Here is an 18354-nt window from a genome sequence, read left to right as displayed (position 1 = left end):
GTATTATACGAGGAACAGAGTGGCGATGTATACTTCACGTCCTCCAGCATTATCATCAACGTCCACAACTACAGACGTGGGTTCTGATCTGTCTCCCTCATAATATGTGCATTCTGCCCCCTCCTCCTTTAATGTAGTTGAAATATTTAAGTGCAATGTCCTTAATATTTACCCTTTTTTGGGAAAATTGTTTTTAGGGGAGCGCTTTCAACGCTGGAAGCTGCCTCTCTCTGGGCCTTGACAGTTCGGCTTCTGCCAAAAAAAGACAGGGTCAGCAGAAAGATGTGTGGACTATATAATTCATGTTTACCTGGTTACTAAGCTTATGCCTGTGATTCCATAATTCCATCCCTACCTGCACAAATGTAATGCCATGTAAGTGAGGAAAACAGCAGCTGCTTAAAGTACATACAGAAAACCAAGACATCACCAGTCATAACTATTAAAACCCTCCTGTACCTCAGCCCAGTCTTTCTTCCCCATCAGATAACCATGAAGTCTCATCTCCAGAACATCATTATATCAATAGACTACACAATTTATAAACTGATTTAGTTAAATGCTTGCAGTCCTTTCATATGAGCAGATTCAGTTTGGTTTCTCTGTGTAAACAGATGTGTTCTACAGACCAAAACCAAACAGTTCAAGAAGCTGCTGCTGTTAAACACAGATGAGCTAACAGGATGAGCAATCTTACTTAGTTCCACAGAAATAAAGCAACTTATATTAAAGCCCCATCTTTCTGGTTTTGCTTTATTTTTATACAAGTTGCTTAAATTATTTAGTCAAATCAGTACAATTTATATACTACCGTAAGACATACTATGAAAGGGATTTTAAAGAAACAGCACACCAAGCAATTCAGATGAAATAGCTCGCCAATATGTGAAAATCTTGCCCCCAAAAAAGCTTCCCATGAAATTTAAACTACACCTTCTGAAATCTTTTGGGAAGATGCAACATTCAAGAGGTGAAAAGCCAAAATGTTTTTTGAGAAAGAGAAGCACACGGTAGAAGATAATAAGCAGCAGAGAGTGAAGCCTAAGAAAGATAATGGGAAGCAGGTGAGACTGAAAAGGAGGAGTATAAAGCTGATTACATTAATGTAAAAAGTATAACAGTGCCAATCAAGACTCCTATCAGCATAGCAATGAATAAAGATTCAGGAAGGTATTTGCAGGAAGTTAGAGGATATTTTATTACTAGGCCTCTATAAAGGCAGAAGAGCTTTCAAGTGTAATGAGCGTGCAAGCGATTTCCACTGATCTCAAACAGCAGTTATGAGCTTCATGAAGTCTGAGTGGACACAAAAGGGATTTCAAGGGGACACAGAACATGAAAACCCTCATTTACCCCAGTGCCTTTCACTTGAGAAACCCTCAGCCTCGTGCAGCTCCACTCACAAAGCGTGACACTAAATATCGCTTGATTTCTACCGTATCTTATATGGCTGCACACGCCAGGTAAGAGCAAGAACGCCAGACCCGGGAATCTTTACATTAATTTCCCGGGCACGCTGCTCCTCAGGTATGTGAGCTGAGCGCTACCCCAGCCTCCCTCTCCAAACAGTTATTTGCTAAACAACGTCTCAACTTACCAAGTGAAATTTTTCCTCTAACAACTATCTTCCTGCATCTCAATTATTTAATACTAAACACTTTCCAATGACCTAATTCCGTCTTTTCTCTATCATCTACATACCTTAGAGGAAATATGACAATTTATATTAAATAAAACAAGACCAGACACAAGCTAAAACTCTCATCAGCTCTACGAACAATGAAGGAACGGGGCACAAGCCTTTTCTGCCCTTTACATCCCTTCAACTAGCATTGTAAACTGTACCTCATTTCTGCATTGATTATTGACTAAATTTAAGAATTCACAAATGTATTTTCTGTTTATCTTTGTGCACTGTAGACTATGAATGGCACTGTCAATGTAAATAGATACAAGTATTTAAAATATTGAAAATCAAAACGCAGCAACCACCTAGTAACTGGCACACTACATTAAACTGTATCTCCAGCTGATTGTTTGCTTGCACCCAATACAAGCAAATGAATCAGTTCACCAAGTTCTGCGAGTGTCACTCATGTTATACTTGCATTCCAGACGCGTAACAGTCTGGAATCACTAACAGGTGACATTGCCAAAGGGTGACAAGATGGGAGTGCTTTTGGGATGCATGCAAACATTCTGTGATTTAGCTCAAAAAGTACCTAAACACATTCGGGCTCACAAAAGAGAAATTAGAACAAACAAGTGAGCCTCGTGCATTTTGATCCTAAACACCGACTGCTGTTCAGGAGACAATAAAAAACACAGGATCGGAGAAGATAAAGTGTTAATCGCATATTTGGTGGTTTATGAGCCAAAGCAGTCTGAGGTTTAAACTGCTGCTGCTCGGTGCTCATCCCATTCAGAGACGATGAATCATTTCCCATTTGGCAACACTCCTGCCTACAAGACTGTCTTTGCGATTCCTCCCGTATCCTTGTAATAGATTTGCTAATTTAGTACACCTGACTTTGAGCAAATCTATTGTTGCCAGCTGTCAGACTAGACCTCGTCCTGTTTATCAGACACATCTAAACCATCCTGTCCTGCCCCGCTCACCAAAACGGAACACGCTTTGCTAATCCCAGTGCACTAAATTACTTTCTAATATCCTTGTTTTCCTTACTCTGCCAAAATACCAACATATCATAGATTCAAAGCAACAGCAAAATCGATTTATCCACAGCAGCTGGGCTCGGACCAGCTTGTCCAACAACCACATTTTTTTGAAGTCATCTTTGCTGTTCTAGTCATTCTGTCCATGAATTCCTGAGTTTCAGCAGCAGAGGTTTGACTCTTTCAAACAAAGGTAATACAGGCTCACAGGGAGTATATTCCAGTTTTTTAGGCAGGTCTCCACAGCTCTTTAAAAGATAAATCAGAGCAAAACAAAGTATTAAACGCCTCACACACACTAAAACATTTCCTCATTTTCCCCAGGGCTTTGTGCATGCAAAAGAAACTGCGTTACTTTCTGTTTATAAATATTTGCCTGGACAGCAGCTTAAAAGGGTACGGGCAACAGAGAAAATATGTGGGGTTTTTTTTGTTGTGGGTTTGGTTTTTCTTTTTTAAACCTACCTAGAGAATCTGGGAAACATATGAAAAAACAATTTGTGTACGATATTTTTACTCCTAAACAAAATCTACCAGAACTTAAGTCTTTACATTCTTTTACATAAATCAGTTACATGGATGCAAAGAAGCAGACTCGCTCTTTTCAGGTTTTATACTCTGCCCAGAATTCCTACTGCACTTTAAAAAGCTCTCTGTGCTCACAGAAACACATACCCACACATTAAATGCTCCTTTGACACTTTTACTCTTCCAAATATTTTAAAACTCAGTATAACCAACAAAACCATGAGAACGCATCCACTCCACTAACAAAAAGCATGGAGTATTTACATTCCCCTCTTCCATTTTCGGGGGCTGTGGAGCCACTTACTCACCTCTATCATTCAAATCCGGCTTTGTTAATTCATGCTAAGCAGTTAATTAACGTGAGCAGTCGAGGAAGCCACAGAACGGTTTGGGTTGGAAGGGACCTTAAAGATCATCTAGTTCCAACCCGTCAGCTATGGGCACCTTCTTTTTTCATGGCAATATCCATACAACAAGCAAAATAGGCTGATGTCATGACTGGTTTCAGATAGGAAAACAAAAGTAAAATAAACAGGAGAAATCAAGAGCACAAACTGCACACAGGAAAGAATTGGTGATCATTTAGGCTACAAGTCGCGCAGATGGCTTCTGGAGCAGGGAGGACTGCACACAGCATTGGTAACGCACACTATGAATGACAGAAGTTGTAGCAAGTTCCTACAACGAGAGGAAACGAAACACAAGGAATTTATGGGTGCAGTTGGTAGTGATGCAGCAAATGTATGTGAGGAGGTTGCTACGCTGCAGTCACGTTCAGGGCCTACACAGCCAGTCTAGGCCCCTGTAAAGGTGATGTTCTCACAACTAAAAAGACCCATATATATATTTTTTGGACAAGTTTTTTCATTGTATAATTTAAAATGATGAATCAGATACTGTATTTCAAGTATTATTCATCTGTACAATCTAAGCTAGCCCTGAGTAACCATTGAAGAAAAATATCTGCCAGGAAAAAATAATCCAGAGTATATGATTCATTCACTTCTGAAACAATAAAACAGTTCACTATAACAAAAAAATAACCATATTGTAAATATTTTAGTTAAAAAGCAGCCAAATACAATGGAGAAAGCATGCCCTTTAAAAACAACAAACATTCATCTGTATGTGTGCAAATAAAAAAACCTTATTGGGAAAAGGTAATTCCATAAAATACACTTAACGCTATATCTGATGGAAACTGCACTCTATTCTTAAGCTATTTAAAAGTCTTAAAACAACGAACATATAGCTCACCTCTCAAACTCTGACAACTCACTACGCAGCTGATAAATGGATATTTACTTGAGCACAAAGTGATATATGTTGTGTATGTGAGAAAGAAACAGACTGAGCATCACAAGGGCTCCTCCACAGCTCCCTAGGAAGTAGTTCAGGCTTTCACAGGCCTTAAATCATAAAAAAGGGCATCAGGTGAAAAAAATCAAGTATTTAATAGCTTTATAATTGCCCAAAGCTCAAGAAGGTGTGAAAACGAGCAGCTTTGGGGAAAGAGGTCTCCATAGGAGCAGGTGTTTTGGCCTTGTATGAATCAAACATTGGGGGAAGAGAGAAGCCTTGTTGAGCATCAGCAAGAAACACTGTGCAAACATGAAAACAATTTTAAAAGCTCACTTTTCTTCATGGTTAGAGAATACTAAGTGTAAGTTAACTTAAAATGAAACCTTGTTGTTTCACCTTGTATCAGTTTACTTATTTTTAGTAATCATACATCTGATAGCACTCATAACTTCTCACTTGGTCTGTATGAAGCCGTTTTCTGACCAGGACTCTAAAAGCAACTTCAACCAGGACACGATGCGTTTCTCTTGCTGGAGCTACACCTGCCCGCTACATGGAATTTCTCATTGGTTTCCTCCCTGTTTGAACTCTTTCGCAGACTCATATGTGGCGTGTGTTTAATATACAGAGAGAGTGAAGATCAAAGTTTTTCACAGCACAGGGAACTCAGTATAAACAAAGCACAGTTTATTTTATCAGCCCACTACACAGCAAGCTGTTCCTGCACAAATCCGTTGGTGACAAACTCTGTAAAATTAGAGAACCCCCCTCTTCTAGAGAGAAAACATATAATGCAAGAGCACATCAGAGCACATAAATGATGACTGCCACAGCTTTCTCCATTTGGTATTTCACATATTTGTCTTGACTCTAAAAAAGGTCAAATCTTCCATCCAACTAACTCATCACCAGCAAATAGTGCTTATCTGGAAAAAAAATTAATTGTAATTCCAAAACCTGTGTGAATAGATGGCATGTAAATGAGCAAAGGAAACATTAAAAACTACAGAACTCAATTATTGTCACATATTACTCAACAGAAAGTATTCAGACCCTTTTAAAGCAAGAAAATAGTAGCGTTAATGAAGTGACCAAGACATCACAGCATTTCTTAGAATCAAGGATTAAAAAACAAACCACCAAACCAACCTTCAAGTTTGCTGAAGGCTGAAGAATTCCTTTTGTTCTACATGTAAGGAGTAATCCTGATCTTATCTGCAAGCTTTTCTTAGAATTATGTTATAAATCATGGCCACTTAGAAGCCAGCCCTTAATTCCCTCTTTCTTCTAGACAAGATCAAGGTGAACGTGTGGAGCAAAGGAACAGATGGGAGAAATTTTGGGATGGGTATTTTTTCCTGTTTGTTTTTAAACTTCTGTCCTCTACCCAACTGTAACCCCTTATGTTCTTTTGCATTTGATATACACCTTCTTATAAATCACCTCTGCTACAGATGACAGCTTCTTGTACACAATATACTCAAATCAATCACTAACAGCAACACAGCAATGGCATTTCCCAGTTACAAAGCCAAGTGTTCAAAAGTTTGGGAACAGAGAATCTGGGCTGCCCCCGCGACCCTGTGTCACGTCCATTGCTGCAACACCACAGTCTGGGCACCAACAGATCCCCAGCGCCTCGTCCTGCCAAAAATCAGTCCCCGTCACCCCCCACATGTCCCAGACAGCCCCTTGTTCCAGGTCACTCCCTTCTTCTCCACCCTCGTCCAACTTCTGAACCCTCTGCATTCTGGTTACGCCTCTCCAGCCGTTCGCAGGCCTCTCTTCACATCAGGAGCACAGCGCTGAGTTCAGCATTAAGAGGATGAGACCAACTCCCGGCCCAGCCATTTGTTAAACCGTGCACTACTCCTTACTTGGCTGATACAGAGATATCTGCCTATTACCACAGCCTCGCTTGATAGTGTTCCTGCCCAAGAAGAAAGGATTCACAAGAAAAAAGGATTTTTTAAAAAGATGAACAATATAATTTTCATCTCCTTCTTGAAATTGGTTGAATTTTAACAGGACTTTCCTAAAATAAATTCAGCCCAATGTAGCTATTCAGCATGAAAAATGTCGGTGCTAATAGGCTGCTTAACAGCAACTGAAAAGAGTCTTATAATGGGAAGCGCTAACTACGGTTGGCGTTATGAACTCCAACTTGGTTCTACGAGTTCAGCTATAGTTATAAATTCCCCTGACAGCGAATAAAGAGCAAAGATGTCGAGAGAGAGACAAAGCAATTCAAAATTGTGTTCCAATTACACGAAGCAGAAGCAACTGCAGGAACCAGTGCTCCTACTTACCACTGAGTGCGAACGTGACATTCGAAAGGGTCAGGTTGACCAGGGACAGTTTTGCTTCTCATCTACTCCTGCTCCATCACAGAGATGCAGGTGGGTGCAGAACAAGAGCATCTCCAGTCTTGGTCCACACTAACAACTGTTTGAATATGGACAGTGAAGTTTCTGAATTTTAATAAACTTACCCAAAATATAAAGCTTTTGAATGGGTCCAAAGTACTACCTCGCATAGATTAAGTTACATTATGCTGATACACAGGAAATAGCTGACCTATTCTACAGGACGAACAATCCACCAGAGAAAAGGAACTTTCAGGAAAAAATGATAAATATTGTAACGAGAAATCTCAGGCACATATTCACAATGCCACATTCAGATTTCATAAATGAACAGAAAGCTCTTCATGATGTCTTGGCCACAGAAGCAAGTAAGACATAGATAAATGTAAATACATATATAGTACCTCCCCAGGCAGAATAACCGCTGGCTGTTAGGGAAGGGAACAAAACAACTTCACCGTCCACCCTTGGAGACAGCGCTACAGAAATGTTAGGACCCTTTTAGCATCCCCTCGTAAGACAGGTATTGGGAGAACGCTGTGAATTGCGGGAACAGCTTAAGGAAGGGAGAAAAGGCTGGACAAATATTTTACAACAACCCAGGCACGCCGCCTGTACTACAGAAAATGACTGTTAAGTCACTTTTTCCTTCAAGGCCTTCTCTTTTCCTGTTGCAGAAGAAAGCAGAAACCAACAGCATTTTAAAACATCCTTTGACCTAGTTCTTCAGCAGAAATCCCAAATGTGAAAGAGTTTCACAGAAGAGAACACAACGTGACATCAGAATTTCAGAACAAATCTTGGCCACCCCTGCATTAGTAGGATAATAAAAATGTAAGCCCTTTAACTTTTTGACAAAAAGCACATAGCCAGCTATTTCAGGCAAAAGGGAAATACTGCATAGCATCTTGAATTTACAACAGCATTATTCTATACAAGCACACAGGCGCTTCCCCTGTGCAGCAGTATTAATTAGCTCCAACAGATATCAACACCAATTTTTCCTCATTCCACACATCCATACTTGACCAACAGTTTATTATCATGATGTGTAATATACACATTTGAAGATTCCGTTCAGCAACACCTTGTGCTTCACCAAACATCCAGAACTGCTACTTAGACATTTAGAAATGCCACGTACACAGCCCATGTGAAAGATGGCACTTCACATTTTTACAGTTGTTCATAGGTTTCAATTACCATGAATTGTCCGCAATAGCCATATAAAACATTTTTGAACTTTCTACTAAAATCCTCTAAGTAAAAGTCCCACAAAATTTCCATTTTCACATGCATTATACCCTTCTTTAAAGTTTGGTCAATTAACGTGTCATACACTGTGAACTCAGGCTTAAAGAAGGCAGTCATTTTTAATTTCAGAATTAGTAATGCTGAGCTCTCCAGCATATGGGAGGACCAGGTGCTTCATGGCCATTTAAATGGAGTACCTAACAACACCTGCATTTTGTGTCTCTTCAAATAGATGTATTAATATTAGCATGAGGAAGATAAATGCTCAATATCACAGTATCACAGTATGTTTGGGATTGGAAGGGACCACAAAAGATCATCTAGTCCAATCCCCCAACACCTCTAGTATTACCAATGCAGATTCCCACCTTCACACTGAAAATGCAATCATTACTACTTGCCGAGGAGCAGTATTGGAACCAGCAGTGTGAAACGCAGACATTTCTGCACGTTTTATCCAAGTACAGGAACCCATGTTTGCTTTCTGCTCCCCCTATGAAGTGACACAAACCCGCGGCACCTGCAGCGCCTGCAGCCAGCTCCTGAACATTCTGCCCCATTCTGTCCCGGCTTCACCTCTACACTTACCCTTTTTGCCTCTAAATGACACCATCTGCATAAGCCACCTCCTCCTTTAGAAAGAAGTTTCTTATTTCACACCCGGTAACACCTTTTATAAACTAAGACAGAATTGCTTATTTTGCTGCTAGACAAAAAAAGAGGATACTGTAATATTACTACACATAAGCACAATGCTACCGATCATTTAGTCCTGCGTACAGTTTCTATACAGAACTACAAACCATTATCTTAATAAATCCATTAGGGAAAACAGCAGGTAAGAGCTTCTTACCTGGATGTAGTGGACTCTCTTTCACTAAAATTAAACATTTACTAAGTGCACTCCGTCTATTTTCCTCAGATCCTGATATGCATACAGCAGCAGTTTTACCACATGCAGTTTTAGAAGTGTACGGCCTGGTCTTTATTTGTATTATAAAGAAATCACCAAACTGGCTCAAGTTTTCAGAAAACACCTCTACTATTACCAATGCAGATTCCCACCTTCAATTAAATACAAGCACAACTGCATCTATAACCGAACGTATGTATGCATCTATATATAAACGCCATATCAGATAGTTAGGTATGTTAAAAAGAAGTATCATTACAGCTATAATTAGTTACGACTCCACTTAACTCCACCGGTAATATTAAAATCTGGGTCAAGGCAGAATGAAAATGAGTGTATGTCACTATTTAATGCAATCAGCCCACATACACCCCAGCCCCACGAACTGCCCGCTGTTCTGCAAACACCCGGCCGGCTTAACCACCGCTCATACCCACCAGCCAACCCACAACGGGCCTCCTCTACACCCGTTAACAAGAAAAAAAGGGGGATGAGAGGAAGAGGCTGATTTTAACTTGGATATGTTCCTCAGCCCACCCCATCTGGTAGCACAGGACAGAGCGGAGGGACACATTCATCCCCAAAAACGGTGCTGCGGGCTGGAAAGCATTCCCAGGGCACTGTCACTCCACTGGTTGTGGCAAGACGGCATCACACGTGCTAATTTAAGCACAAATGGGAGAATCTGGGTACATATTTTTACCGTGACCTGTAAATTACATAGTCTGTGTGTGCTCTGCATATTTGAAGCAAGTTAAATGAATTCATTATAGAAAGGGCACACTGGAGCGGTCTGTACTGACAACACCAAAGCCGTGGTTGGGTGACTCTCCCTTCCTGCAAGAAAACAATCCTTGTAAGTTGTGTTATATACATACTGGCCAGGAGTCATTCCAGAAAATTAACAGGATACAGTCACATAAACTCACATAAACCTCTACTTTTTCTTTCACTTTCAGAATTTTGAAAATGTGAACAACACTCCACCTAAGCCATACGCACTCACTTTTGGGGCTATCAGTCCTCCTGGTCTAGTTTGCCTGAGCGGCACCAAAATAATCTATTTTAAATATTCTGAAGCAGGAAAAAATAACTGCTAAGAACCTGCAGGATGCTAAAATACAGCTGATAGTGCAGCACAAATATATAAGAGAACGGAAACCAAATCATCGCAAACACATAGTCTCAGAAGGCCCAAACCAGAATGTTTTCTGTGGATTTAAACTCAAGAGAAAAAATGTTCATGGGCAGAAAGTCAACAGATAGTGGCTCTAAATCCCAGCTTCACCTGGTTTATGCTTTTTATGATCTTGAGCGTGTCTACTCTCCATTCCGTATCAGTGTGCCCATTTAAACTTGGATGATAATGCCTAGCAATTTTGCCCTGAGCTTCGTTATCTACAGACGAAGATTTCTTCATAGTTTTGAGCATTCTTATCTATGCTTTGATGGAAAGGATTTCAAGTTTAATTAACAAGAAAAAACCCAACAGTTTGCTTCCTTGAATACACTATTGCCCAATGTCCCGCAAGATTTTAATCCTCTTTCTGAAATAGGAACCATGCTCTGCTAAAAGCAGACACACACTGGGGCTACCTTGATATGCATTGTCTAATATTGAGATTAATCTCTACCACCTTCTCAGAAGTCACCTGAATGACCTCAGACATTGCACGTGTTGTGAGCACTTACAGTTTATATATTACAGCATGCATGTAATAGCCTGCGTAGTAATGTACTCGTGCCATTAAGCCAAGTCAGAAATCAGTTCATCTCATTATGTGATGAGGGGAGGGAAGACGCCCAAAGAAATCACCCACCTTCTTAAGAACCCTCCAGAAAGGTCCGGCCAATGGTGAGATGTCATTTTAAGTAAGATGGCAAAGCAAGGACACACTTCAAAGCCATGAGATAAGCCAGAACAAAACATGAAAAGCTGTCTGCTTTTATGGATCAACTCATTCACCTTAAGGGCATAAAGACAAAATATCTTCATCTGGGGCCTGATCAGATTTTCAGTGTGATTAACAAATAAAAAAGCAAATAGAAAATAATTTGTCTCCACTAGTTGTGTTACTCAGCTAAATTCAGCCACACGGAGAGACGTTATGGGACAGCTTAAATGTAACTGAAAAGTACAATTCTGAAAATTACTTTAAAGATTAACATTAGGACTGCAGATTTCCCATACATCTCCTACATATGTCCCATATGTTGCCTACACACGTAAATCCTCTACTAGCTTCTACTTGATGCTTTCCTGATTCTACAGCCAAAGATGAACCCCTGGCCTTTTTGCTCTTTTAATTGGAGCTTCTGTAGAACTATTTTCCTACTATTATCTCCTCCCCCAAATCCTTTTTGATCTTTGTTTTCCTCGCCACGACACTCCATTATGTATCCTTTAACACAGATACGTAATTTTATACCTTTATGCAGATGAGTAAAACTTTGTCATAGAAGCCGAACCCATTGTAACAAGCAGTCAAGACTGCTCCATCCAGCTGCTCGGTTGTTTATTACAATTCTTTGGCGCCTGTGTGATCCACAACTGATTTATATCTATATAAATATCTATAAATATATACTGTATATATAAAAAGCATGTATATACACACACACTTCACGCTACTGAGGGCCAAGCATCCATCAATCTCCCTCCAAGCTGATTAGACACATGCCTATTGACTGTTACGACTGCGCCAGTTGGATCCACCTACCATGCAATTTATTGATTCTGATTTCTTAAGTACTAGTTTTTAGTAAGCCATGTGTCATTAAGTCAAACACAGCTTACATGAAGGAACCCCATTGTTTTACTGTTGACCCAAGCCTATCTAACTCCAGGCTGCTGGGAAAAGAGGCGGCCCTGCCCTCTTTTCAGCTTCTCCCGTGCACCCCTCTCCTCCTATGCAAAAAACTGAGCTTTTCTTGGTAGGATTAGCTTGCAGCTCATCACATGGCTACACGGACACTGGAGTCAACACAAAGCAGGGCCCAGAAAGTGAAGCCAGGGACTCCAAAGAGAAGAAAACCCAAACCATCACTGACCTAAAACTGCACTACCATTTAACTACGAAACCATAGATATAAGAAGCTACTTTATCAATCAATCAGTAATGCTGCTCCTACAATGAAGCTCTGCTAGCCATAAACTTCACCCTGCTTCCAACAACACTAATGAGAATTTAGGATTTAGACTAACCACTATTTTCAATTGTGTTAACTGTTAAATTGAAAAAGCCAGTTTTGGAGATTCCACCTGATTTTGCAAAAAGAATATTCTGGCTTTTTCTAACTACTACACACCCTTCTCAAGATATATTATTAGCATCACAAGACCTTCAGTGAACTGATAAAAACCCAAAAGAGCAGCACTTCAACACTCTAACTCTGCAGGACAGAACCACCTTCCCCTAATTAGCAAACTCTGCCGGGAAACCTGAAAGCCCTGAGTAAAGAGGAGGAAAACCAGATCTAACAGCTCTTCGGGCCTATGATTCTCCACCAACAAAGCTCTTCCAGCTCATTCCAGTTTTATCCATGGGATATTTATTACCACTTTTTACAATACAGTGTAACTGTACTTTGTGGCTATTGAAGTACCTCATTAGCTATTCTCTGACCCAAAGACTAGCTGTAACACATGAACTACAGACACTTCTGCATTAGCTTTTATCCAACTCAATACATTCTAGTGCCCCTGTAGTTTTCAGACTTCAAACTGATTTTCAAACATCTTCCTACTCAATAAAAACAGCCCTACCAACTTCACTGAGGTAACTGTCATTGATATAAGAGAGAGCAGTCAAATGCAACTATTTTGACATTAGATAATTCACAAATTAGGATACAAAATATTTACCGAGAAACTGAAAGCATTGGTCATTTCTCAGTTTTTTGAAGAATATGAAAATCAACGCACTTCAACATGGGGGGTGGAAGAAAGCACAGTATATTCCACCTGAGAGTATAACATATTCACAAATTCAACACAAGAGCAGGGAAAATCAGCAAGAATGGAAGGGGACAACTGCACTTGCAGCTTTTGTAGAGTCAGATACACTCAGGACAGGACTAGATCAAATGGTGCTAAAAACGTCACGAACTTTCCTTACATTACAGCTTCCTTGGATAACATTATTACAAGCTGCTAAGATAAATTTTGGAGAAGACCAGTGCAATTCTAGACTTGGGCATATTTAAATTACACTGCTTGTATGTTAATCAGAAACAAGCATTTACACTTCATTCTAGAAGTGAAGTATCATCAGAAGTATCATCTTCAGATTTTCACTATTATCCAGCCATTTTCTAGCTCAAGATTGTGCAAAATGCATCGACATACGTATCACTAAAGATTCAAGTGATATCTACGCCCGACAACTAAACCTAGGAGCGACGGAATAACCTTTTATAATAAATATATAACACAGATGTAAACTAAATACAAACTTACTAGAAGTATGCCACCGCTGTGGTTTTTCTCTGTTATGGAACCCAGACCTAAATAAACTGTTAAACACTTAGTGTAAAGGTATGCCAAACATTTCTCAGAACTTTCTTAAGGTCCCAACAAAGAATCAACCTTTTTTTTTGCAAAATGAGGCCTAGGTTAAATATTTTATTTGGCTCCTCAAGATGGCCTGAGAAGTTGGGCACCAGCTCCAGATCAGTTCTTGGACTCACATCAAACATTACCCTGTCATTTATCCAGTCAGTCAAAACAATGTTTTCCATCTAAACCTTTAATGTTTATGTCCTGAAAAACTGCTAATTGAATCCAGTTCTTGAAATCCATTTTTTAATCTATACCATCTAATTTAGAGATAATGAACAGAAAAGATAAGCATGATACAACAATTGCAGAATTAATCCTATAAATATTCAAGCCAAAACAGAAGACTGCTAGTTTCATTCAGCCAAAGAAAATTAGGATTAAATAGCATTTGTCAGTTCAAGAATAAACTTTTAAAAACTCTGGATATACAGATTCTTTTAATTCCAAACAGTTTTAGAATTCAAGAGCCCTCAAACTGCTTTTCCAATCAAAAAGGGTAATCAAAACCACGCAGAACACTCCAAACTATTCCTAGGCAAGAACTGACGACATGTCAGCTGACTTAATGAAAATCAATGTTTTTCTTAAACATGTAAAGCTTCCTTACAACAAATGAACCTATGTGAAACAACTCACAATAAGCTAACGCATAAAATACCTCAAGCCTTTTTAACTTGAGTAATATAGGCCGATGTGTCATGTAAACTTCAAGTAACACAACTGGTGCTCAGCAACTGCTGGAGCTGCTCACCCCGCCACAGGCCCTAGACAGACAATTCTGCCTGTGCTGTGTAATCCCTTCCCAAAATGTAAGACAAAAACTCAGAAACACTCCTTCAGCTCGTACCTGCTGCTTTGGGACACTGACCGCACAACTAAAAGTCAGCGTGTAAAGTGACCGCCTGTTTCTCGCTCACAGTCACGCTCTCCATTACACTTCTGTTTTGTGACAGACACGATTTCATTATGGGCTTGATCCTTAATAAAAATAAATAAGAAGCAAAATAGGACACAAAATCCAAAGGTGAGAAAGACAACTCTGTAAACGGTATTTCCCTTGTTTTTACATAAGGCTACAGATCATTTTTAATATTTCAAAGATAAGCAAGTCTGAGCACCCACTGCTCAGGAGAAGGGTATTAAAGCACCGCATCAGTGGAGCAAAAACCTGAAGAGGAAGCTACAAAACACTCCGTAAAAACAAGGCAGCACTGTTCCACGCACCAGTCCCAGCTACACTGATTTTAAGAGTTTTATTTCTCAGTGTAAGACATAGACACTCGCAGATCTCCACAAAACCAGATTATAAATTTAGTCCAACTATTTCCAAAGTAAAACATAAGCAGATCCATTTTACTTGCTCCATAAAAAATAACATACTTCGAAAAATAACTATGAAAACATCTCTATTAGACATTAAACTTGAAATATTTCACACGCACCTTAAGTAAATATATCAACTCTTTTAGCATTTTTAAAAACATTTGTTTTGCAAGCTGGTTACATACACTATGTGCAGAGAACACTATTGACAGTGCTATCTATTATTTTCTAATCTCTTACCTTCATGCACTAACACTTGAGAAAACAAAATACTGTTTTTCTCCTAAGGGATTTACAATACTTTAAAATAGCTCTTTTCTTTAAAGTCTTGTGTATTTTTTTCGAGAAAGCTCTAGCAGAACTTCCCAGAGTTTTTCTCTAAGCCTATTTACATGGGTTCTTATATGGAAAGGAGCATAGTTGTATGTATTTAGTGACAACTTGTTTTCCTTCGAAGCACGCAGGTGAACAGTTTTTATGATATTTTAAAATATTAGAGGTCAAGTGGCCTTCTGGAAGAGGGCAGCACAAGGCACTTTACTACACGAACTGTGTAGAATCTTAACTGAGGAAGTTGGTTTAAAAAAAAACCAACACACAGACACACCAACAACAAACAAAGAGATCAAAACAAAGTGACAGTTTCTGTCGAGTTTAGGCGGAGAGGACAAAGTAAAAAAGGCAGAGGCGGGGGGCGCTGAGGACGAGCAGAAGGTGCCGGTGTCCGCGCTCGCACCGGCCGGACCCCGGCCCGGAGCCCCGGCGGGCTGTGGGGGGCCCGGCCCGGAGCCCCGGCGGGCTGTGGGGGCCCGGCCCGGAGCCCCGGCGGGCTGTGGGGGGCCGGCCCGGAGCCCCGGCGGGCTGTGGGGGGCCCGGCCCGGAGCCCCGGCGGGCTGTGGGGGGCCCGGCCCGGCCCGGCGGCGGCACCACCGCCCGCAGCCCGCACGGCCGCGTTGTTCCGGACCCCGCTCACCGCCTCCTTCCCCCCGAGGCCTGAGCGGCTCCTCCTGCCCCAGGTTCAACCTCAACGACACATGGAGGCAGCGCTGCCGCCCCTCCAGCCGGGCTCCCGCAGCCCCGCTCCCCCGGCAGCCCCCGCCGCTCTCCGCTTCCCCCGGCCCTCCCTGCGCTCCCCGCGGCCCGCCCGGCGCCCGAGCGGCCCCGGCCAGGCCCGGCGGAGCCCGCCCGCTCAGCCTCACCTGTCAGTCGCAGCTTGACGGGCCCGTTCCGCCGGGCCCCTTGGTTGGACATGTCCCCGGCCGCTCCGCGGGCTCGGCGCTGCCTGGCCCGGGGCTCCCCCTGCCTCTGGCTCCGGGAAGGGGGACGGGGGGAGGGGAGGCGCTAATGGAGTCGGGCCGGGCGCTCAGGGCAGCGGCGGCCGCCGGAGGAGGAGGAGAAGCCCGGATGTGCCCAGCGTCGCCATGAGCGGGGCCGAGGAGGAGGCGGAGGAGGAGACGCGGCCGCCTTCCCCGCTTCCCTCCGCTTCCCCGCCCCCTCGCCGGGAGCCCGGGCGCCGAGCACAACAAAGCCGGGGACGGAGCCGCACGGCGGACGGACAGACAGCCAGACAGCCGCCTCCCCTCCCCTGGCCTGCCCCCGGGAGCCCGCCCGCCCCCCGCGCACCCCGCCGGGCGGGAGGAGCCGCCCCGCTCGGGCTCTGCCCGGGGATGCGGGACGGGGAACCGAATCAGGTGGCGTCGACATTTGGGATCCTTCTCGGGACAACCGGGGGGTCGGGAACGCCGGGTGAATTGTCGTGGCTGAGGGGAGCGGGGGCGGGGGAGCTGACAGTGAAAGCTGCGGGGGTTTGGGACAGGAGAATCAAAGGTACAAACGGGAAAGGACCGTAGGGGTGAGAATTCAAAGCCAGGCTGGACTGTGCGTGGCCACACTCGGGGTGGTATTTCCATGGACAGGGTGTGACAGACTGGCTGTGGAAACTCTTAAACTTTGGACCAATTCACAGCTTATCTGCGGTTGTAGAAATATCCCCGTTCTGTGAACTGCTGTTCTCAATAATAATAATAATAAAAAATTTAAAATACCGTGAGGCCTAATTTAACTCCCATCCCAGAGGAAAGTTGGCTGGCAGAGTTTTCCCAGCATGACGGGAGCTCCACATGGGCCAAAGGGGCAGCCCAAGGGTGGGAAGAGCTCCCAGGAAAGATACACAGGTTGCCACAGTGAAATTCACCTTAAAAGACAGAGCTAATAAACCACACACCTATTCTTACCAACAGCCTTACTAATATTCCGTGCGTTGTGCACACAACTCGTGCGGTTGTGTCATTGCACTGGCTTCTTCCTGCTGAGGCAACGTGTAATGTCATGGGCAGTCACAGATTAGGATCCAGCCTATGGATCAGCATCCAAACACGGGATGAAACGACGACTGCTGTGTCACAGAGTTTATAATGTGGCTTCTATACGGCCCAGGAGGTTTTCTGTCTGAAAGTACGTACACAGAACTGAGCAGACTGACATTTCCTTCCTCCCGAACTGTGTCTGAAGCTGCAGGTTCTTCCAGGTGGAAGTTTTCCGTGCTTCCCGCGCTCGTGTTCCTGTGTCACTTCACACAGAGGAGTGCTGGGTTGATTCATTGCTTACCCACTGTTTCAAGGCAAAAGACCTCGAAACAAATTTAAACTTAATTTTGTGCAAAACGCAGACACGACGTATCTGCTGATTTTGTGGCACATACGCCGCACTGAAACAGTGAAAAGTTCCTTTATAATAGTTACGTAAATCCATACACACCTCAAAGACATTCCAGGTGTCCTGATTCCTGCATTAAAAAAAAAAAAAAAGGAGAAAAATCAGTCTTCATAATTGGAGGTCACACTATTAAAGTTTCAACCTCTTGCAAATTCACATGGCCAGATAATTATCGTTTTCTAAAACTGACTGTATGAAGCAAATGGGTGATGGTTTGCAAATATTGCGACATTACCCGGCCACTGCTGAACCGAGTAGAAAAGCCATATATAAAGCCACTTTCACATACTTAGCATATTTCTAGGTTACTCTAGATTTTTCCTAACATGATGATTATTTGTTTCGGGGGCCTTGCAGTGCACTCTGGACCCAGCATTCAATAATTCTGATATAATTTGACAAAAGTATTTAATGTTGTGTTAAACATAGCACTCTTGCTACATGATCTTTTTCTAACGGATAACCAGTGTGTCAGACATTAATTGCAGTGCTAATGTTTAAAAAAATAAAACAACAGAACTATTGGGATTAAATATAGTATTTAATTGCTCAGTAGGTATATGAACATTTGAATGCTTTCATTAAAAGTGTTTTTTAAAGGTCATGAAGTATAATTAGATTCATGCTGCTTTTCAGAAAGCAACTTGTGGAACGTTTTTTTTTCCTAAGATTTTTGGATAGGCTGCTCAATTTTCATTGAAATTGCTGTGATATAT

At 42.1% G+C, this 18354-nt stretch overlaps 1 protein-coding gene across 2 annotated transcripts in view; it reads right to left on the bottom strand.

Annotated features, from left to right (window-relative positions):
• SMURF2 (SMAD specific E3 ubiquitin protein ligase 2) overlaps positions 1 to 16638 on the bottom strand; it is a 57129-nt gene extending 40491 nt beyond the window's left edge. For both annotated transcript variants that reach the window (XR_014185522.1, XM_082067088.1), the window contains exon 1: positions 16123 to 16638. Coding sequence is in view for 1 of the 2 variants with exons in the window: in XM_082067088.1 (XP_081923214.1) it covers positions 16123 to 16174 (52 nt within the window). In the remaining variant the exon portion in view is untranslated. The remainder of the gene's footprint in view (positions 1 to 16122) is intronic.
• Positions 16639 to 18354: the final 1716 nt, after the last annotated feature.

Source organism: Streptopelia decaocto, assembly GCF_964273445.1.
Source record: "Streptopelia decaocto genome assembly, chromosome: 16".
Lineage (NCBI taxonomy): Eukaryota > Metazoa > Chordata > Aves > Columbiformes > Columbidae > Streptopelia > Streptopelia decaocto.
Note: the sequence above shows the minus strand (reverse complement) of the source record. Positions and strands in the feature narration are given on the sequence as shown.